At 41.7% G+C, this 23,748-nt stretch overlaps 2 protein-coding genes across 3 annotated transcripts; one reads left to right on the top strand and one right to left on the bottom strand.

Annotated features, from left to right (window-relative positions):
• Window positions 1–5,127: 5,127 nt before the first annotated feature.
• Window positions 5,128–6,969, top strand: LOC133904145 (probable E3 ubiquitin-protein ligase ATL45). 2 transcript variants are annotated; one of them, XM_062345654.1, is made up of 2 exons: window positions 5,128–5,955; window positions 6,562–6,969. In XM_062345654.1, the coding sequence occupies exon 1, from the start codon at window positions 5,240–5,242 to the stop codon at window positions 5,897–5,899; it is 660 nt and encodes a 219-aa protein (XP_062201638.1). In that variant the 5' UTR covers window positions 5,128–5,239; the 3' UTR covers window positions 5,900–5,955; window positions 6,562–6,969. The 2 variants fall into 2 exon arrangements, with proteins under 2 accessions (XP_062201638.1, XP_062201637.1); XM_062345653.1 differs by having other exon boundaries at window positions 5,131–5,955; window positions 6,117–6,969.
• A 13,520-nt stretch (window positions 6,970–20,489) lies between these two features.
• On the bottom strand, window positions 20,490–21,627 carry LOC133903775 (NDR1/HIN1-like protein 10). The gene has a single exon (XM_062345235.1). The coding sequence runs from the start codon at window positions 21,562–21,564 to the stop codon at window positions 20,857–20,859; it is 708 nt and encodes a 235-aa protein (XP_062201219.1). The 5' UTR covers window positions 21,565–21,627; the 3' UTR covers window positions 20,490–20,856.
• Window positions 21,628–23,748: the final 2,121 nt, after the last annotated feature.

The following is a 23,748-nucleotide window of genomic DNA, read 5'->3' as shown; positions in this document are numbered from 1 at the left end:
AATTTCAGTTGTATTAAACAGGGGGCCATTAAGGGTCCAGAATAGGACCGCCACTAGCTACTTACGGCCTCTTAGGAGCCCACTTATAGTTTACGGCCCATTAGAGGCCTACAAACACAATTATTTCGGCCCATTGCAGATCCCTTAGGTAAAGTCCATTACAGGCCCATTAGATAATTCTTGCCCCTTTCGGGTTCATTTAGGACCCATGACGGCCCATTAGATTTGTCTTTTGCTGCAGCCCGTCGCAGGTCCAGTTAAACGTAACCCTATTTTCGTTGAAACAAGATAGTAATGGATAACTTTTCGTATAAGCCAGATATATTCAGACAGGATAAACTGAAACTGCATCAACATAGATAGGCCTATCGAGTAATTAATTACAGAATCTAATAATTTTATTTACTAATCCAATATCGGACAAAGTAGAGCCAGATTTAGTTTGGTGCGCACGGATTTGGCAGAACATTCACCGGGATCACAAGAAAGTTAATATTTGTGCACTTGTAAAATATGCAAGAACACCGTTCAAAAAAAAGCAAGAACAATCCAAGACTACAGAACAAAAACTCCAAACTTAAATAACAAGTCCAAGAACTCTCTCTTTCCTAACCTGTAGCCAGCTCCTCCAATCATCTCTCTCTTAACCTAAAGCCAACTCCTCTAATCATCATCTCTCTAGCCACTCCCAGTCCCCACTCTGTCTTCGGCATGATCAACGCTCCCTCTTCCATGACCCTGTCCCTAGATTCTACTTCCTCATAAGCTCCTACCCCATCTCTGCTGCTTTCAGTACCTACAAGGCCACAGCAATGATCAACAGCTGTTTATGGTTACCCAATGTCAAAATGAAATGCCCATGACCTTCATTTGATTGAAATTACAGTAACACGGCAAAGATCAACATAAATAACTTTCATCCACATATCAATACCCTACTCCCAGATTGCCAATATAGACTATAGAGCACATCAATGAATTCTAAGTAACAAGGTAAATCGTATCTCCCACCACCAAATTTAAGATGGCATCAGGCATCAAACTTTCAATCTTCTACTCTTCACCACCACTGTTCCCAAAATCATACTATGAATCCTCGTGAAAGTAAGCAAGAGTGAGTATTGAGTAGAGATGGTCAAATGGGCCATTCAGTCCCGCCCAACACGGGCCAGTCTAGGCACAGCTCGGCTACGGCTTGGTTCGAGCGGCCCAGGTACTGTTACGGATCATACCGTGCCGGTCCGCGTGCCGTCCCCTCGGTCCGCGGCACGGTCCGTCATCCACCGTGCCGTGCCGGGCCGGCACGGGCACGATTACGGCCCAACGGCATGGCTGGCCCAGCGGGCCCAGAGGCACGGTTGGGCACACCGGCCTGGCATCACTTCGAAAATAAGAAAAAAAATAAAAATAATAGTTACAAAATTATAAAAAATCAATAAATAAATAAAATAAGCTTTATTGATTGGTTGTCTCGTTAAAAAACTTTCTACTAGAAGAAAAAAAGATTACAACATTTATTGATCCATGAATGAAAAATTAAAAATATAGAAATAATAGAATTGATTTGTTGAAGTGGGCACGTGCAAGTTTGGATCAGTGGGAGTTTGGTATAGACAGATAATGGCTATTTATAGCTAAAGATGAGAGGTGGGTGATGGGTCCGAGGCCACTTTCGAAAAAATAAAAAAAAATCATAATTTTTTTAAAAAATAATAGGGAGACATAATTAATTTTAAAAATGAGCTTTATTGATATATTGCCTCATTAAAAACCTTTCTAGCAAAGGAAATAAGAGTACAACCTAGCTAAAAAATTAGAAATTACACGTTTTCAAGTGTCAACAACATCTAGATACAAATTTTTGAATGAATCTTCAAGCTCAGTGTTCTCTGCAGTGTGTTGCATTCGCGCTTCAGCTTGTTCCTAGTTTTTTACTATGGTGAATATTTCTACCATCTCACATGTGAGATTTGTTCTTCTCTCTTCGATTATCCTTCCAGTAAAAGTGAAGGCAGCATTAAAAGAAACTGTAGATACTTGAACCGTTAACAAATCTCGTGCTAACAGTGAAAGCATTGGATAATTCATCTTGTGCTCACGTCACCATTGCAGTATGTTGAAATTTTCTTGTTCATGGCTGATAACGTTATTGTCGATGAAGATAGTTAGCTCCTCTCCGGATATTGTAATTCCAGCACTCATAGTCATAGACGATCGTGACGAAGATTCTGAACTTCTTGATGAAGAACCTCTACCAAATATTTTTCCACACGTTATCATCTTCTTATTGGTTGTGGGTGCTAGTGGAGGTCGTTGCAAGCGCACTTCGGTATACTTTATTTTATATTTACTATAAACATGGAATAACTTAGAACGAATATTAGTATAATAAGTAGAATAATCATGATCAAGAGCATCACTTAGAATTGTGAGAACTCTAAAAAAACCTGTGATTTTAGCTCTAGGATCTAAAATAAAGGCAAATGTTTACAATAAAAGAATTTCTTTCTAATACTTTAAAATTTTAGATTTTATAGGAATTACACAATCTTTTAGAAGATTATCATTTTCATACATATTTAAATGAGTACAATTTCAACAATATTATGCACTACTAAATAAAATATTAGATAATAAACTTCTGATAAACTCACAATTGAATCATAAAAAATTCAATAAAATCTAGTATCCTTTCGACAACATACCAATGCGCTTCCGTAAGTAAAGTTTGACCTCCATGCTGATAATAGTGTGTATGAATAAACACACCAAATATGCTCTTATATGATACAATATTTTTGAGCATCATGAAAGTAGAGTTCCATCTTACTGACATATCCACAGCAAACTTACGTGGAGGCACACCCATTGCAACACAATATTACTTATATGTTGCAATTCGTTTGTTAGAGGAGTTTACAAAAGATATTGCAGTACGAAAATTATCTAGGTATTACGATAAACTCTTCAAACCGGATTTTATTATAAGATTGATAATATGACAAGCACATCGTTGATGTAACAAGAACGATTTAGCATATGTACTAAATAATGGAGTAAGAATATCCATAACTCTAGAGTTTGCATCGGCATTATCTAAAGTGATAGAAAATATTTTATTTCTAAGTCTAAAGTCTTCAACTACTTGAGGTATTTTTCAGCAATATTTTCACTGGTATGCGCGTTGTCAATCAACCCGAAACTTATTATTCTCTTTTTTAATTTTCAATCATTATTAACAAAATGAAAAACAACACTAAGATAATTCTTTCTAACCCTACCTACCCATATATCCGAAATCAAAGCAACTAAAAATATACATATTTATAATATTTTTTTTAAACTTACTACGATACGTATTATAGTATTTTACCATATCCGTTTAGGCTCAAGCCGGCAATGCTTGATCGTGTCTATAGTACTGTCCTTCGCACCAATACGATAGATATGACCTATTTAAATATCTTTAGTACTGAGGTTACTTATCACACGAAGCCGATGGGAATTACCAAGTCCAAGCTTGTGCGCGTGCGGCCGTGTAAAGTCGTTTTGTCTCGATCGTGAAGCTTTGGGATGGAAGCTGACAACTTTTTGAGAGTTGATGCTGACAATTTCATCAGCAGGTGGCGGAGTTCGGTTGCGGATGGGCCAGTCCGGGCCAAGGAGGCGCGGCACTCTGCAAAGCCGTACCTTTATGTATAAGTGGAATTGTAAAAAAACAAGCAGCATTGCGACTTAGACTTCTTTTACTTTTGCTAAATTCATTTTGCCACAGGAGAAAGCATCTTGATTGTGAATAATTTTTAATAAATCTTAAAGATCTGATAAGCAAAACAAGAATGCGATGTTAATTTTACATTACTAGTGGAGATGAATAGAGACTAACTTAAAAATAGTTGTATCCTCTATCATCTTAGCTCATGTAGATGAGAGAATTAGAACACCTAATGGAGAATAGTTTACCTCTGGTAGCACAACAGATGATATGTATATGTACATAAAGGAGAATTTTTGCTAGACAAATAAGTTGTGGTATGTACTGAATACTAAATCCAGTGGGAACCACTAATTTCAAGAAAAAGAAAGAAGAACACAGATGATAAACTTTGTTTCATATGCGACGAGGTTAGATATTAGGCTAAAATTGTTGACACCGTAAAAGAAAAAAGATTAATCAAGGACATAACTCAAAATATGTCAACTATCATTGATAACACCAGAGATGGAGCTATCAAATATGATAATTTACCTAATGTTCTTTTAGTGAATCAGTCTACTCTTTTTATCAGGTCACTCAGTATTATTCCGTCCTATTGAGGAATGTATTATATATTTCTGTTTATGATGTTGGTATGATAGATCTGAAGTTTATTTCGGAAAAGATCGTGCTGCTGATCAAAAAATAAGAATTTTGTTAGCGAAGGCTTGTTCCATGTTCTCTTTCCAATTTTTGCAATAAAGCCGTGAATTATATTTGTGACAATATTAATGGAGATGGGACCAGTATTTGACACTCACAATTATGTCATATAAATTTTAGTTATATGTCTCGGCTTTGAGATATGATGGGGTTATTAGAATACTTATGAGCTTGCGGAATACTTATTAATAATTATTCACAAACTAAAATGGGTCAAGCGAATGGAGGGTATGGTGTTTAGTTCCTACATTACTAGTAGAAGTAGATGGAGATAAACTTAAAATGAGTTGTGTCATCCATTCTCTTGGTACTTATAGACAAGAGGATTAAAAGAATATATATATGTGCTTACTTATCCCACCTTATCGAGCCAGTGGGTGCCGTCGATTCCTCACGATTTACTTTCTTTTTATCGTCACCTTCTTTATCGTCATCACATTTTTTTAACGAGTTATCTAAGAATTAAATTAAATTTAAAAGTATACTTTTATCCAACACATGTTTATAATATTTGCTTCACTCTATAATATCGGTTTTTTCCCTGCGAAACTAAGACCGGATGACATCATTCACCCCTTTGAACAGCACATTATTTATTTGTGTACCGGAAATACATCGTGCTTTTTTATGCAACAGTTTTTTCTTTGATTTGCAATTATACCATGAACAAAAACACCAGCACAGTGTGCCAGCATGAGCCAAATCTGCATTCATTTACCAACATGCCAGCCATAACTGGAGTAGTTCTCTTCCCAGTTCCCACGCTCGCATAGGCAGCCAGACGGTTGCAACGCGCCTCGCGCACGCAGAAGCCGGGGCATGGACACGGCGCGCGCGAGTAGGCGCCTGGCCGCCGGCGAAGGGCCGCGGGCCACGCCGGCTGTCGGCCCTCCGTCCGGACGGACGCCGTTCAACCTCTCGTCTGGCGCGGCCACCGCCGTGGTCTTCGTCTCCATCATGCTCTGCTTCATCCTGCTCTGCACCTACTGCCGCTGCGCCCGGCAGCGCGCCATCGCGGGCGCGCGCCGCCGCGTCATGCGCGAGCTCGTCCCGGGCGCCGCCCTCTTCCTGCGGCCCTCCGGCGCCGCGCTGCCGCCCGTGGTTCCCTACGGGAGCGCTAGCGCCAGCGCCGCCAAGAAGGGGCTGCCAGAGGACTGCCCCATCTGCCTCGAGCCCTTCGGCGACGACGACGGCGTCAGGGTCGTCCCCGCGTGCGGCCACCTCTTCCACGCGCCCTGCATCGACCGGTGGCTCGACGAGCGCAACTCCTGCCCCGTGTGTCGGTGCGCCGTTGTTTGCTACTGCGCCAACGACCGCGCGAGGGACGCGGCTGTGGCCGTTGGCGGCGACGGTGTCGCCGACGGCCAGGAGGCCGTCCTGGAGCGCGTGGTCGCCATGATCGAAGCGATAAGAGATGAACAGAGAGAAGAGGCGGCGGCGCGGCGCTCACCAGCGAGTGCCGGCGGAGACCGAGGGTGATGACGTCGTTATGATGCATACATGCGTGGAGCTTGCGGTGCAGGTTTTTAGACGAAGTAAGTATTACTTCCGGATCTCTGCACTAATTAAGGATGCATATAACCATTAAGTTCATAAACATTTAGATAGGTGCATATCAGGATTTGAATCCTATGAACAGAGTCATACACCTACGATTTTACCACCACCCTAATGGTGCTTTTGCTTTGCGGTGCAGGTGTAGGCGTGCAGCTAACTTAACCCGGTAAATTTGTTTGTAGTTTTGGTGTGACAATTGAGGGCTAGATGATGTGATTATTTACCACTTTCTGACAGCAAATTTGTCTTCAATTGTGTATGAATTAGAGTCAAAATTCCGGAATGGGGTTTTCTTTGGTTTCAAGAAATGATTAACATTTATCCCTTTGGTATCCTTATTCTTTAAAATCATCAAAAATATGTCTTGCTACATACTTACTTTTGTAGTTCATGTCACCATGGTAGATTCAGAAGATGCAAAATTGGATGCAAATAATTTAGTATTTGCTAATTGTGCAGTAGTTGATCATATTGGGGAATAACCAACAACCACCTTAGTTGGAGAAATCATAAGTCCAGCTAAGCTTTATTCCCAATTGTACCAAATCATACAAATTTCTCTATATAATCACAATATTCTGCAGTTAAGACAGCAGGCCAGAAATTGAGAAAGAAGTCTCCTCCCTGGTGGCAAAAGAGAGCTGGAGAATCATTGCCGCCTCCTCACCTGCCCCTCCAGATTAGAATAAAAAAAAAAAGCGTCGGGGGAGGCCAATGAGGCGACGTCCCGTACCAAGATTGTTAATGCAGGGGATTAGGTGGTTGCTTTGATTACATTTTCCATTTGACAAAAAAGCCAGTTATAGGATGTGCCAATTTGTCGCTTTCAACTTTCAAGGATGCAAGCTGATAGACACTGATAGGTGTAATAGAGTATCTTATTTGCATTTTCAAGTCTTGTAGACAAGCACCTAAAGTTCAGTTTTCTGACATTCCTGTGCCTATCAAACAAGAGCTCAGATCATGCTGTTTAAAGCCACCTCATGAAGTTACCGCAAATGAGCCTGGATTCTAGGTATCTGAAAAGATTGCAGGAACACGACGACATATCATATACTATGTATACGTGAAAGAACAGTCTCCTACATATATCATCTATCTAACTTTTTTCAGACAAAGTTCACAGAAGGAGCTATATTTATCAACAGTTACATTTGAGTTGCGAAAATGGCAGGTTGATCCGTATGTTCTTTTGCCACTCTATCCTGTAGAATTACATGCTAGTAACGGGGGCGGTAACGAGTTCTTTTTCACTTTTCAATATGTAGCCGGGGCCTCCAGTTGCTGGGAATTTTCTCTGTTCAATTTGTCTCTGAGACCTGACAGCCATGAGTATTTTGGTGCACACCATCCAGTTCTGCACTTTGCTCACATCATCCAGTTCTGCAATTCCTCGGTTTTCACGATGGTACTCTCGAAGATCAGGAAACCTCCGACGTTTTTGACATCGCACTTCCTGACAATCATAAGCATGTTGTTACATGGAGAAAATACTTCCTGACCAGGGTGTTGGTCCAGCCGCAGTTGTTTTTGTTTGAGTTTGTTTCCTGTGGCCAGTCCACTTCTAATTCTACAACAAAGCAGCTCTCCCGCTAATTTTCGAAGAAGAAAAAAGCAGAAAAGTTTGCAATGGTTCCCAGAGCAGAAAGAGGGTTTTCTGACGCAAAAATTTAATGATTTCATTCTGCTGGTTGACATCTAAAATGGTGGTCATGTATTTTGTAACAAAATGTCATGATCTCATGACCTCCCATTGAAGCCAAGAAACTAATAAAAATTGCTTCATAGAACCCAAGTTGTTTCTTCTTCTTCTTTTAAAAAAAGTAGCTTCTGTTGAAGTTGAACCCAAGTAGTTAAAGAATGGCGCTATATACTTATACATCAAGTAACCAAATGCTATTGGAATTCAAAGAAGCAGAGGAAGACATGGAGTAGGTACCTGTGCTGTGGCCTGTGGGCCTCATGACTATGGCACCCAGTAGCCTTTTAGCCCCGTCACTAATTGCTAGAACCATCGTCCCTTCTTTGCATTTACGTTCTTGAGCTCCATCACCAATTCCTCCCGCTGAGCCTCTACTTCCGCATACTGCATGGTTAGATCAAGTGTTTTCCTTCACGGTCTAAATTCCCGTCGTGAAGGGATTTTCGTTCCCTTTAACGCTCTAACAGTTTTCTTTTATGATTCCCGTCACAAAGGGATTCTCAAGATCATTCCCTTCAGGACGGGATTCTCTCTTCTTTTCTTTCGCGGTTCCCCTCAAAGTTAAACGGTTAGAGATGAGATAAAATAAAAGGAATAAGGATGGAGAAGTGAATGAAATGAAGGAAATATATTGAGTAACCGATTCTGCATATCTTTTAGCTCTGACTCCAGTTGTGCTATCTTGTCATCATTATTCTCCTTGCCATCCCTGCAGCCGCATTGCCCCTTTGGCATTGGACTGTACAGGGTAAAAAAGAAGAACATGATCCTCTGGAAGGTATGCTGCAGTCAGGTCATGAAGACATTTTTGTATGTTTTGTTCGAAAAAAAAAACATTTGTCATGTAGGTCCACAGAAATAACTATCTAACAGAGACTTGGATGATTTTGGATAATCAGCGGACAGAAATATAGCTACATCTTATCCTGTTTAATCACAGACCACATTGAGATTGTAAAATAGAAGTGTTGGCATATTGATTGGGCGCATACTTTGACTACACTAATGGGTTGATATGGGTTATAGATAAGAAGTGGTGGTTAGGTTGTTTTTGACTTGAAGTTTCTCTTTTAGTTACTGAATTTTCTAAAGCGGTCTCAGCTGAGGCATTGTTCTTGTAACCAAACATGATGTTGTGACCAACTCATCCTTAATGCAAAGACACACGTCACCTGCATGTTCTAGAAAAAAAAGGATCCGCGGATTAAATGTCAGTGTTTCAAAAGAATGATGCTTTAGTTTTTCATGGAACTGTTACTTTTCAGTAGTTGGCTATTCCTGTTTGACAATACGGTTTTGTTACATGGATGGATAACAGTGTTTGATGGTCTATACTGACTCAAGAAAAAAACTATTTGTTACACGCTAGAATTACACTTATGTTAATAATTATTATGACACCAGACTATTTAAGGAGAATGATGTTTAGCAGGGTGACCCAGATGGGGTGGTTTAACTCCCAGGACGTAGGAGCTATATCGAGACAATGATATACATACATAGAAAATTAAATATCCCGGGGAGTGTATTTTGCTGGTACAAAGTTGGGAGAGGGACAAGACATGTGATTAATTGTGTTACCTCTTCATCTGTGTCCTATACATTCTATTTTTATCCAGAGCCTCGGCAAGTCTACTTTCCAGTAATTGGATCTTTGTTTGCAGATCTGGGTTTTGGAGGAATTTGAGTCATATATTTTTTGGATCGGATAGTCTAAATTAATTAGAATACTACCTATTATTTAGAGGTAGTATGAGTAGTATATAAGAGGAGTATATATATAGTATAAATGTATTTTTGGGAAAAAGAAATAATATGGTAGTTATATCGTGCAAATTCATATGTTTAATGTTTAGACTGGACTGAATGCTGATTATTTGGTTGAACGATTATTTGGAGATTAGGTATAAAAAAGGATTGCAATGCACTTCAATGTTATGGTGGGTAAATATTAATATTACTGTCGCAATTGCAGAAATATCGAATCACGTAGACGATCGGATTAAATTTATACTACTTTCTACCTACAGATAGTATAAACTACCGTAAAAGAGCTTCCTCTAACTGGAGAACAACCTCCGTTGTCAGTAGCTAGATAATTGTTCCCCTAAAAAAAGTAAGGAAATAGTCAAGAGAAAGTAGTCGAGTTGGTTTTCACTTTTCACATTTAAATATAATTTACCATAACAAAAGTTCCATATGTTTCACTATGCACGCACACAAAAGTTCCATACTGAACAAAGTACCTGAAAGCATTAGAATTTATCACTGTTGAATAAGAATTTTAAATGGCTCACCTGTTTTACACTGTTCTCATCCTTTGCTTGCCTGGCTGTTTTACTTTGTTTCCCTTTATCGGTATCGTTCAACATATCATGAACACGTGAAGCTTTGTCCGTTAATGTGGCCTTTTGCTCCTTTAGTTCTTCACATTCTTCAGACAACAACCGAAGTAGCTCTTCTAATTTTCCCTTTTCAAACTTAGCCTCATCAAGGGAACGTTGCAGTTTCAAAAGTTCATCTTGGAGGCCAGCTATTTTCTGGACTTGAAAGGCCTGCTATTTTCTGGACTTGAATTTTTAGTCCGGAATTTTCTTCCATTATTTGCTGTTTCTCATAATCACTGCATTTAAACTTCAGTTCTAGTTCCCTTGAAGTTTTTCTCAAATATTCTTCGTTGCATTTAGCAGCTTCCATCAGCCTTCTCATATCCTCAACATCTGTTTTCAGCATTTCTTCATTCTGTTTTGATGCATTAAGTGAATCAACCAGGGATTTAATCTTATTTTTAGACTCCTTATGGATATCTTCCAACTGAGACTCGTAATGTCTCAACTGTTCATTGACGACATGAAGATTTGCCTCAAGTTTAGCCTTGTTTGCTCGTAGGATGGGGAGCTTACGATTTGGTTTGTCAAATTTTATATTGTTTGGACTTGGTTTGAGCATTTTTATTATAGATTAACTAGAGTTGGAGATGGAGAAATATGTTTACTTGTCTCATGGTGTGCAGGTGACGGATGTAACTTGGCGGTCGACGGTGGGTGATCGAGGCTAAGTGATTGTTTCGTGCCGAACGATCAAGGAGGTCAGACGGAGTCAAGGGTGACCTTAGTTGTACACGTGGAGCCCAAGCAAAATATGAAACGGAGGATGAAGACGGTGTATTGACAAAGTCAAGCGAAAGAGATACTGGTACAAGTGACAAGGTGGCCCGAGGGATCGGGAGCGGGAGAGACTTATCGGCAGTTAGGATTGCAAGACGGAGTACACATGCTGACATCAGAGCGCTTGCTTAAGGTGAAAGCAAGTGGCGAGTCACGCTTTGAGAAGCGTGCAAAGTATTTCACAGTTGTGCCTCAAAACCGTGGGAGGACTAGAGGAGTATGTGGCACCATCGCGAAGTTTGCGTCGAGACGAAGCTAAGTCGTGAAGGTGTCGCGGCCGTTCGATGGACAGAACAAGAAACGAACCAAAATTTTCTTAGTAGTAGGTAGGAGTGTATTACAAGAAAGGAGTATTTTGATAACAAACTAGAAAACTTAGGGGTCAAATTTCTTAGATCTATAAATAGAGGAGTAGGGCTTTGAGAGAGTTAAAATGAGCCACTTTAGCCCCTTGTGCCACCCATTTGAGAGTCTAGTGCTAGGGTTTTAGAGGAAAGGAAGATGAATACTTAGTCTATGTAATAGGTGAGAGTTTTTGAGAGAAAATGCTTACAATCCATCTAAAATAGGGCTGACCTCTTTGAATAATGAAGTCGTAGCGAAAATGATACTGTTAGGCTATGAGTGTAATTTTGGTGATTAATGATAACATAATCATTTAGACTAACATATTTGTTAAGAATATATGCTAGTAGGTCTCATAGATGCAATACATCAAAAAACCACTGCAGCCGGGACAAAGTTTGATTGAATTGAAAAAGTCTCAGGAAGATTTGTCTCACCGGATGGTCCGGTGCAAAGAAGTTTGCACTTACCAGAGCATTGTGTCCAGCGGATGATAGCCTCACCGGATAGTCCAGTGCATAGTACATGAGACCACCGAAGTGTTTCTGATAAAGAGGGAGAAGACTGGGGATCTCACCGAATAGTCCGGTGATGAAGAGTTTAAAGCACAGAGTATTACTTACAGAGGCGATTCCAAGTGCTGAAGAATGAAGATCAACTCACCGGATAGTCCGATAATCACAGAGATAGTTGCACCGAAGTATTTTTAGGGAAAAGAAGAGAATGTGTAACTCACCGGATGGTCTGATGTGAAGAGAATGAACATCGGATAAATACACCAAAGTATTTTACACAGAGAGACTACAAAGGCTCGAATGGCTCGAGATAACTCACCGAAAGGTCTAGTGATAGATTTGAAGGTGCACTAGAGTGTCCGATGTTTACAGAGGTATTGAGTGGAGTTTCAACGGCTAGTTTCTGAGGTTGTACTCACCATATGATCCGGTGTTAGTACTACTATTATCTCTGGATCATCCGGTGTTAACAGCTTTTCTGAGCCATTGGGAAAATAGCTAGTTGATGGGTTTAAGACTATAAATACACATCCACTCAGTCATTTAAAGGTGTGACATACTGTTGGAGTCTAACGGAAGCTTATACATACTTGAGAATACATTCATACCACCAAAATACTTAAAGTGATCATTCAAATCAATTAAGCACAAGATTAGTATGCTATTAGTACTTATAGGCTTAAAGATAGTGTTGCTAGTTGATGGCTGCTTAGAGAGTGGATCAAGGAGCGATCATAACTTGTACCGAGAGGTACGTTAGCACTTTAGAGTCTTGATAATTCGTCGGTATCTTGGGCCTTGGTGGCTCAAGCTTGTTGATCCTCCGACTTAGTGTGGAGCGATGGCAAGACAAGTGTATGGGGGACTCAAAGACTCTTGTCTTGATATCTTAAACTCCGAAGTGATCACAGCGGCAAGTGACCGGAAGAGAGGCTAGTTATGAGATTTTGCCTTGGTGGCTCATTCGGCTTGAGGCCTTCCCTTAGTGGTTTGGTGGCTCAAGAGTCATGATCGTGTGCCGACCGGGAGCATATTCTTAGTGAAGTTTCAACGTGAACTAGGGGTGACATTCATACTATCGATATCACCTGATAAAAATTCCTTGTTCCGAGTTTGTCTCACTACCTTATTTACGTTTTCGCATTTATATTCTTGCAATTTACTTTACTAGAGTAGGTTACAATCCTCTTGAGCGGTAGAGTAAACACACTAGATAAATCTAGAGTATATTTAGATAGAATTTGAGATAGGTTTATCTTGTAAAGTTTTCAGAGCCGATTAGATCTTTAAGTGTCCTAATTATTTCATTCTTAAGACGTCACCGTTCCTCACAGAAGTTTATGTTTTTGCATATGCTTAAATTCTCCTCCTTTTTGTCTCTCTATTGGTTCTCTTACAAGTTTGCAGATTTTTTTTGTTGTGATTTTCTTGTTAATTTTTGTTTTTTTCTTTTGAGCTACGTTTTTTCCACCTTGGAAGTTGTTTTTCTTATTCCTAAGGCATAAATATTCATATACTTATGTATTTGAGAGAGTCTTGAATCCTTTGTCTTTAGATCATCAACTTAGAAAGTTGTTTCTTTCGGTGACTATCTTTTTACCTTATTTTTTATTCAAGTTTAAAGCTTTTATGCTCAAAGACATATAAAATAGTTTTGAATACAACCTATAGTTTATGTTTCACCCGTGAAGTCATGTTATCTTATAACTTTCTTTTTCGCTTTGTCTCTCTAAAGTTTATACTTATGTTTATACGTTTTTTAAAAAACATTGAGTGGATTACGCACATACATTTCACCCACCCGAGCAATCCATGTTAAAAACACACTCCTCATTGGAAAACCGATCACTTACCAGATCCTAACCCAGATATTAGAAATGCTCTCTCGCATTGCCATCCCTGTCTCAAATTTCCCCATTACGGCCGCTCTAGCAACCGAACCACTGACCTCACACGAATTACTGAGAACACAGGGGCGCAGAGTGATCTACGTAAACAATGTTGCGTTTTTTAGTCTTGTTTGTTCATATTCTGGACTCTGGATTGTGCTCCACAATCGAATTATGCAAATAAATAGACGGATTCTGGAAGCAAATTACAACAATCTAGATTTGGATTATGACATAATTCACAATTCACCTCAGAGTAACTTCTACCGTCTATAATTCAGAGTACAGATTATCATAATCGGAGAAACAAATACACCCTTAGTTGTCCAGTGACTTTTGAAAGTTTCATTGGCTCTTCAATTTTCCGTTGACCTGTATATCCTGTCGTCAGCTGTTACACGGGAAATCCGATTGGGCCGCGCGCATCCGCATCGGCCCAACGCAGCTGCTGATCAGCACGCTCACGGCCGCCGTAGTAACCACGGAGCCCACCCCGCCCGGCGCCCTCAGCCGTTGCGGCGCCACATTTCTTCGCCTCATGGGCCGTCGCGTCACAACAAGAGGATGCGAACGAGGGTGGATAGGGTCCGTACCCGAACGCATTAGCAGGCTTTTTTTCTTTGAGCGAAGTTCATGTTTTTTTCTCAGAAATAAAGCGATGGGAGCAGAGTAAGTACTTTTAGCATGTAATGATAATGTAGTTTAAGAAGTAATACAGGTACCTATTTCCTTGCCATGCTCGAATCATGAGAAGAGATTTGCTGACGAGAAGCTATCACAACATTGCGCCCTGATCATCGCTTTCCAAGCCGTGCCATTCGCACGAAGATGAGACGGGATGATTAGCCATTGAGCACTGCAAATCCGAGCCGTAAGATCGCTCTTGGTCGCCATTAAGCAGGCAGCCGTTGGTGCCAAGTACCAGGTGTGCCGACGGCATACGACCGGAGTGATCGAATCCGTTCCGGGTCGGTCTATCGCAACTTTTTATCTACCCCATGCAGCCCCCAGTGGCATGGCACGCCAACCCCGACCGGCATTGCGCCTACAAAGAATTGACGATAAGCAGATCGGGCCGGATACTTTTCCCGAGGTCGAAGGCTTCCAGAGATGCTCATCAAGGCGATCGTCAACCAATATTATATCCTGCAGCAAGTCCCAAATCTGTTGGTACTCTTCCAGCGCTGGGAAGTATAGGTTGCTGCTGGTATCACTGATCTAAGCACTTTCTCCTAAGGCCACAAAGATTGAACGTTTGGTAATGACCCTCTTTAGTACAAATTTAAGTAAATTTGACACCAAATCCACTAGAGACATACCTTGTAGCCATCTATCCGACCAAAAGAGGGTTGACTTACCATCACCGATCACAAAAATCACAGACACTACAAACAAAGCACTAACGTTGGAATGGGGTGTGATGGCAAATGACTTCCATGGTCGATCTGGTTGTATTTTTGCAACCACATCCATCTCATCCGAAGAGACCATTCAAGCAACTCAGAGATTATGAATACCGAGACCCCCAAACTCCAAAGGTCCGCAAACCCGTGACCAGGCGACAGAACAATGCCCCAAAGGAATGCTCTTCGCCGTTTGTCGATAGCCTTGAGCACCCACTTCGGCACCTCCAATACCATGAGAGTATATATGGGGACGGCTGTGAGCACGGCGTGAACCAGGACAGCCCTATCCATTGTATTCATCAAACTTGTCTTCCAACCCGGAAACCAATCATCAATTTTATCAACCAGTGGTTGCAGATCCAATTTGCGGAGCTTGTGGATCGACAGTGGCAAACCTAAATATTTAGAGCTCTTTTACGGTGGTCCATACTACCTAGAGGTAAGAGGTAGTATAAATCTAATCCGACGATCTATATAATTAGATATTTTGGTAATTGTGACAATTTTGTTAAAATTAACTACCATGCTTTTGCTAATAGAAAAATTGACGACGCAAACATCGGATCGCTAACCCTAGCCGATGGGTAGCAAATGAACTCTCATGCCGAAGACAGATTAAAATGTTAAAATAACAATGAAATATTACTCTATTTAGAGACATATAACTGCAGTTAATTAGTTTTATGCAACGTATTTTTCTTCCTAAAATAACCCTAATACTACTATACTACTCACATATACTATCTATACTACTAGTAAAAAATGAGTAGTATTCTGACTAATCTGGATCGTTGGACTCTAAAAATAGATGGCTCATATTAATTTTGGACCACCGTAAAATTTCTCAATATTTACACGGGAAACAGGAGAACATGCAAGGCAGCTCCGATCGCACCAACTCTATATTGCTCTCCGTGCACTGAATCGGCAACACGGAACTCTTGCACATGTTGGTGTTCAGTTCAGACGCCGCACCAAAGTATTCCGGGATGGATTTGGTAATGGACAGGTCCTGTGTTGTCAAAACTTTTGAGCAGTGCCAATATATAATCTGTAACTGTGAACTTTTTATATTTCTCTCTATAGGTATTTATACAAGGCGTAATAAGCCTTCATCTAATATATGTGGCAAGCGAGTGTACCTCCTTGTGTACTAATATATGTGAGGTAGATAAAAGTGGAGGTGTGTATAGAAACATGCTTGCTTCCTTTAGCATGAGTGTTCAAGAAGTCTTGTAAATCTGAACTTCCGTTTGCAAAACTGCATATACTATTACAATTTTTCTTTTCAGTTTTATCTCTAACTACAAATAAAACAATAAATTGAAAAATGGTACAGACTACACAAGTGCTAACTAGAACATTTGGAGGAAGAGGAGTATCTCAAACAAATGATACTGCCACCGACTTTGTTCAAATCCGTCTTTCAAATGAAATTTATACAAAAAGCCATCAATGTGTGAATCAGAGGCAACATATGTAACCAAGTAAGAATCAGATGAGAATTCCAGGAAATGAAAGTGAATTATAATATATTGAGTGCAAGGGTGTAGTTCTCGATGCTCCTGGACATTGTACTAAGGCTACAGAACTTCAAGATGACCCTCAACATCAGTTGCATTATGTGTCAATGAAAGTTTCATCAAAAGCTAAAGGTGGCAGTATAGCACTAGCCTAAATTTATCTTGGGTTTCTAAAGTTTTCTAGAGTTTATTAGGAATAAACTTGTTCATGACTTATCTTGGTTTAAGAAAGATTATGACGCTTTTGCATTCTGGAGTACCTATTTATACGTAAAACATTTCTTGCCTTTGCATTCTGTGTACGTATCTTATACCTTGAACCTTTCATAAGGCTATGAAACTCATAGGCATGTAGTGACTTATGCTTAGGTTAGACACAAGTGCAAGGTAATTGCATTTCTGCCTAGTTACTCAACAAGTCATTGACTCGTGACAATTTCTCAACTCTTCTTCCACACAAATATCTAGTTTTTCCTAACAACATTGTAGTTTTTTTTTTTTGAAAGATAAAGACTTTGGAGGATGAAACAAATCTAGAATTTTGTACTAAGATAAAATTTGGAAACGATGATAAATCTATTTCACATATATATTTTACATCAAACAATGGTGAAACTAGCTACGTGATGGTATGAGTCTCACTGGATGCATATTTTATGGTCAATTTTATAAGAAGTTGCAAATTTGTTAGGTGTTAAAAGCTTCTATTTTCCTTAGTTACAAATTTTTACTGTCATAGGCTTCGATATATTTACATTATTTAGGAATCTTCTTGTTTATGCCGCAACAGTTAAGTGCTATTAAAAGAATATCAACAACTAGAAGTTAAGTGGTGTTAAGCGGATTGTCTAGATATTTTCTATGGCCTAGGGTGGTCGCCCTCGGCTGCCTTGCCCTTGGGCCAACCTTGCCTACTCATAGCCATCCCATCTTGGCCTAGTTTGATACTAGTCTGATTGGCGCGCGTACGCCGCGTCTATTTTTATTTTGTTGTGTAGAACATGACAAAAGAAGACTAAAAAATTAAGTTCACAAATTTTTTATATTTCAATATTTATTTATAAAATTATTAATGTTAAACACATTAAATTAATTATAAGAAAACAATAGTACTTTTATACATGCACATAGTTTTAACATGTAGGTGAAAGTAATACTAACCTAAAAAAAATTTCATATTTTTTTAGTTTTAGATATTTTTCTTTGGATTTTAGATTTTTTCAGCTGATTTATTAATGTAACTAATATTCATTTCGATATTTTTCTAGAATTTTTTGGAAAAGAAAATTACATATATATATGTATATATGTATGTATATATATATATATGTATACATGTATACCTATATGTATATACATACATATGTATAGATATACATATATATGTATATATACATGTATGCACATATACATACTTGGGCCCCACTGCTACAGTAGCAGGGCCCTGAGAGGGCGCTATTTCTTCCACCGTTAGGATATAGATATTGATTTCATATTTTTTTGAGTTTTAGATATTTTTTTTTGCATTTTAGATTTTTTCAGCTAATTTATTAATGTAACTAATATTCATTTCGATATTTTTCTAGAATTTTTTGGAAAAGAAAATTACATATGTATGTATATATACATATACATATATATGTATACATGTATACCTATACGTATATACATACATACGTATATACATGTATGTACATATATGTACACGTACATATATATACATATATGTACATACATATATATACGTACTTGGGGCCAACTGCTACAGTAGCAGGGCTCAGAGAGTGCGCTATTCCTTTCACCGTTAGGATATAGATATTGATGTGCCTGGTTAACATGTTCTTGGCCAAGCCCAATGGTGAGTATGTTGTTCTAGACGGCTTATCAGTTGCCAGTTTGCCACTACCTCCGAAAGGTGCATTAGCATAGACAGAATTAAAGATTAAAAACATTTTAGGGCATCTTCATGTCACAATAGATAGTACTACAGATAATCTCCTCAATAATCTAACCATATCAATTGGTTCAAAATTAATATAAACCCACATTGTAATAGGCACAAAGAACATTGTTGGATTGTGTGAGTGACTATCTACTTAGTGAGTAGACAGTCTTTTCTTTCTCATAGCTATCTCTCTCCTCTCCATAGGACTTTTGCTGGCGTGTGCAGCTTATAGCTAGTTGAGATGGCCTTGTTGGAGATGCCCTTATAACTCATATCATAGATATCTGACACATTATATTGTTCCTTTCGTTCTTAAAAAAAAGAAGGAAAACTGCATCCATGCAGATGAAACATTTGAGGACATACACTACTAAAAATCTCTGGTTCCAGTGTTTCACAATATTTTCTTTCACTGGCTTGCATCTGATGTGGCGTTCTTAGTGGTATCGTTCCCGATATTTGAATGCTTTGTAAAAAAAAAATAATTTTATAATCCGAAGAACTTTTGTGTTTCTGAAAAAAGTCCTTAACTAAAGTTTTCCCTAATGTGGAAGTCAAGTAGAAAGGAAGAAGAGGAAAAACGTAGGGAAAACACCTTTACACGTCATATAGGCATGTGCCATGTGAGCAACTTTCTCTGCTGCTCAAAAACGTAGGGAAAATTTTTCCCTATATTTTTCTCGCTTAAACACAATCTTTCGTCTGTAACACTATCTAGATATCCGTCACCTGTTTTTAACGTGGATCTTAAAACATTAGACGGGATCTACACAATGCTAATCATATATATCAAGTAACGAATATATATGCTAATTTTTTCATTTGGACAAGATCCACCACTTTAAGATTTACGTTGAAAATATGTGGAGAATATCCAGACGATATTGCAGAAGGAGACATATGTAGCACAGCTGCATAGAAATTTTCTCCATCTTTCTTCCCCATGTTTATGATGCTACATGTCTTTCCTTACGAAAAACGGTAGTTGCCGCACGCCCACACGCATGGCACTACTGTCGCAATATATGACATGCACTCCAACAAAGCTACCATCGATCAACATCGATCGCCCCAATTCTCAAATTCTCCAGGCTTTATTACCTGCTTTCTGAAAGTCCAGATCCTATACACGTATCCTGCTCATATTCACTGCATCATGAGCCTCCGCATCAGGACAAGTTGCCGGTCGATCGCCCTTTATTTTTACGTTCAATCCTGAGAAAACTTTCAAGCTGGAGGCATGATGGAAGCTAGAGAAATCAGAGAAATATTTGCGCGACGGCGATCCTGCACTCAAAAGAAGAGGAAACGCAGGGTTCATGCAAAGAGGAAACGCTAGTGCAGGCACACGCCTGAGCACGACGGAGCTAGCTTCCTAGTTTCGTTTTCTCTGAAGTGCTGCGTGCGTGATAACCCATTAGCGTCTGGCGAGTAACATCGAGGAGATCATGTTGTGGTTCACGCGAGAATTAGTAGTATAATTCGAAGACTCTTTAGGTTCCTAGCCCGGCCAGTTGCGGCACTGCAAATGTCAGAACTCAGTATCAAGATAATGTAATATTTCAGTACTGTGATGTTCGGCAGTAGCCGCACTGCAAATGCCAAATATACTAGTAGTAGTGACATGCAAAAACTGAAGGATATGATGCTTCTTCATGGCACAAAATACAGAGCAAAATCAATGTGATCATCGGCATGTAGGCCATGCATGTACATATAAAATTCGTCCGTCACATGAGACAAGTGCGGATGAACTTCACCAGGGATTATTTTGGTGTTCAATTAGTGCTTCAAGTCTAGTGATGCACTATGGATCTCTAGTAGTACGGCTACCGGGCATTCTGGATGAAGAGGCAGGCAACTAGTTTTTGCCCCCACTGAGTTAGCAAGTAGTGACCACTCTCTTTTCCGCTCCTTGACCATTGAAAATTCCAAAGAGACAAATCAATGAAGTTAAAGGAGTCTATTTTTCACTTTAGGAATTAAGACATGAAAGCAGCTACAAGGCCAGGGACGATGGCTAGAACAAAGTGACAAGCTTCAAGTTAATTTAATAATTCAGACGGCGAATAAATAAACAAAAAGTGTGTGAATTGTTCCGGATAAGACACTGAACAAAAGGAGCAATCAACTCTCCCAAATGGGGATGGCACTCACAGCAATCATGATAATATATCAAACATGGCAAAACCTCATCACACTAATTTGAAAAGAAAAAGGAAAGAAGGCAGCATTTAGAGCTTGATTTACTACAACACAACAGAAGTATACTAAATTACTAATATAGTCAAACATCTAAGCCTAACAAACCATTGATCCAGGCCAAGCTTTTTTGCGGGACACCACAATTAGCTAGTGATCCGAGCGCACGCGCCATGCATGTTGCCTCACGAGATGGCGACGTAGCACGGCACGCTCTTGAACGACCGTGCCGACGACGGCGACAGGCCGATGACTACAGACGAGCAGAAAGCCTGCAAGGAGTAGTGCCTAGACCTGACCCCGCCGACCTTGAACTGGACGCGCGCGCGCATCCGGACATCGACGGCCACCTCGCCGGCCGCTAGGTCATGCCCCAGCTCCCGCGCGGCCTGCTCCGCGACCGGCACCGACCGCGCCACGGCGCGCACGTTCAGCCGCGTCTCGTTGCGGTGGGGCTGGCCGAACGCCGGCGCGTCGGCGACCGCCAGCTGCGTCGCCTCACCGTACATCACCTGGAACTGGACCCAGTCGTAGAACATGGACACGCGCCGGTTCGGGTTGTCGGTGGTTAAGGTGAGGTAGAACGTCGCGTTGACCCTGGCGTCGGGCGGCGGCGTGACGTTGAAATGGCGCACCACGGCGCGCGTGACGGTGTAGTCGATGGGCTTCGGCCGGACGACGAGCCAGAAGACGAGCACGACGAGCCCTGCGAGGAGGATGGTGACGACCAGCGCCGCGACGAGGCACCGGAGAACGGCCACTCGGCGGGCGCGCCCGCTGTCCGCGGACACCCCCCGGTTCGCCATCGCCGGAATTGTGGCGTTCTTTGGTGCTGTTGCAGTTGCAGCGCATGCATCGCGGCTGAAGCGGCTTTGTATGGAGGCGGAGATCATCGGAGGAGCTCGATGTACTCCATGTGGCTTCCTTGGCGGGAAAAGAATCAAAGAAAAGAGATGGCCACAGCTGGCTGCTTTGAAAGTCGTGCTCCGATGCCCTGCTTTTGCTTTTGGTTTGTGCTTTGACTCTCGATGGAGGGATTCGATTCGAGTTCTCTCTGCGCACTACCAGAATTTCGTAGCAGCCAGCCCGGACGCTGCAGTGTCTGCTGCAAGTCTAGTAGACTGCTCCCATGCACACGTACTCAATTACTCATGATTTGCTCAACTCTCTAGCTCGAGGAAATTAATTAAGTTACTTAATTACTTGTGAGTTGCAATCTCACTTCTCTAGATGGTGAGTAAGGAAAAAAACGCAATCAATCTCTAATACACAATGGATTATAGGTCTAGCTACGCAAAGAAGATGTGCTACTGTATAGCATGTTAGGAGCTTCCTTTTAATTACCTGATAAGAAGTATGAGCCACACAAAAAAGGCATGAATACATTGCATAATCTTTTCATTTCGCTGATAATAATAAGTCATGCATACACTTTATCGTCTTTTCATTTTCGCTGCTAATAGTAAGGCATGCATACACTTTATCGTCTTTTCATTTTCGCTGCTTACAGTGGTACCGTAATAGTACGTAGAGATCAACAGAAGAAGGATTCAACCTCGCTGCCTAGCGCTCCCCTCCCCGCTGCTAGCAGTGGATCCGTGCCTCCTGGTCTTCGTGCTGCCTTGGATCCGTGCCATTGGAGTCCGCCGAGGATCTCTGCATCGCCAGCCTCCCGTGGACGCTGCCTTGGGGGCCTGCTTCTATGGTGTCCACAGTCCGATCGTGGTGCTCCAGCGACGTGGTCTTTGTACAGGCCTACTACCACGGTGCCCCTAGTCCATTGAAGCGGCCTCGATTGTGCTTGCCACGGCCCCGCCCCCCCTGGCATGGCCAAATCTGGCCTCGGTTGGCCGGATCTACGTCCTGATAGCTGGCTTGCCGTGGATCCGCGCTTCCTGCCCCCCGAGGTTGGCCGCCTGTCATCGTTGTGGGGTGGTCTTGGGCGCCAGTTCGGCAGTCTTGGTGGGTTCGACCGAGTCGGCAGCTCTCATCGACGGCGGCGGCGATGGCAATGGGCTGCCACGGGGCTGCATCGTGTCGTGCTACTGTGGTGCGACATCATGACGCTTGCCACCATGTGCTATTGTGGTCATGTGTCTCTCCGTCATGGGTTGTCGTGGTGCGGTGATGTGCCCGTGGACAGTTGCCTTTACTGAGAATGCCTGCGTGACGCCCGCCTGTTGCTTTTGGTAGGGGCCGCCGACGTGGAGCCTTCGGTCCTGGCTACGGCTGGCGTCCGTGGCGGGGGCATACTGCCGATCCCAGCTTCTGGCGTCTATGTTTGCTCCTTCTCTTGCCCAGACTCATCCCCTTCTGCAGGTTGGGCCCGTGGGGAGCTTCGTGATGTTGGGATGTCCGTGGGGCGGTACGACTGCGAGGTGGCGGCGTTTGCGTTTGGTGGCAGCGGCACGGTGCCGGTCCTGGCTCTTGGTATTTGTGTTGCTCTTCCCCTTACATGGCCTTCTTCTCTTATGCAGGTTGAGCCTGCGGGGAGCTTTGTGATGCTGGGATGGTCGTGGGACGACGTGTTTGTGTAGCGGCGGCGTTTGCTGTTGCTTTGGTCCTAGCCCTTGCGCGGGCTGATCGTGCGCGAGGGGAGGGAGGTGGGAGCCACTGGTGAAGGCCTTGGCTGTTTTTTAGCCAATATCGATGACGGCGACGCTCTTAGGCGTCGTTATTCTCCTTGGAGTCGTTGTCAAGGCGTCTTCCCACTCCCCTCCCCTGGAGCTTCCAGGTGAAAACCTTGTCCAGGCAATCAGACGGGCGACGGCGGTGACTCAACGTTGCGTCCTACTTGGAGGCGTCACTCTGGAGGTCCAATTTCTCACGCCTCGGTGGTCGTCGACTTTGTGGAGGCTTCATCGGGTTCGGTTTGAACCGCCAATTTCTTCTGTAGGTCTACCCCTACGTCCTCGTTTCTCAGCGGCTCTCCTTTTTGGATTGGCGCTTCGCGACAACGATTTCTTCCAATGCGTGCTCCTCCGAAACGACACACTGCCGACTTGTGAGGCAGAGAGATGCGATGTGGGAGCAGGGCTCCGCTGACCAAGTTGTGTTGTGGTGGTGTGGGAGCAAGG

Source organism: Phragmites australis, chromosome 21 (genome assembly GCF_958298935.1).
Source record: "Phragmites australis chromosome 21, lpPhrAust1.1, whole genome shotgun sequence".
Classification (NCBI taxonomy): domain Eukaryota; kingdom Viridiplantae; phylum Streptophyta; class Magnoliopsida; order Poales; family Poaceae; genus Phragmites; species Phragmites australis.
The sequence above is the reverse complement of the archived record's forward strand: the minus strand, read 5'-3'. Positions and strand labels throughout refer to the sequence as shown.

Coding starts and splice junctions, on each gene's coding strand:
- LOC133904145 (XM_062345654.1), top strand. CDS start 5,240: ATGGACACGGCGCGCGCGAGTAGGCGCCTGGCCGCCGGCGAAGGGCCG.
- LOC133903775 (XM_062345235.1), bottom strand. CDS start 21,564: ATGATCTCCGCCTCCATACAAAGCCGCTTCAGCCGCGATGCATGCGCT.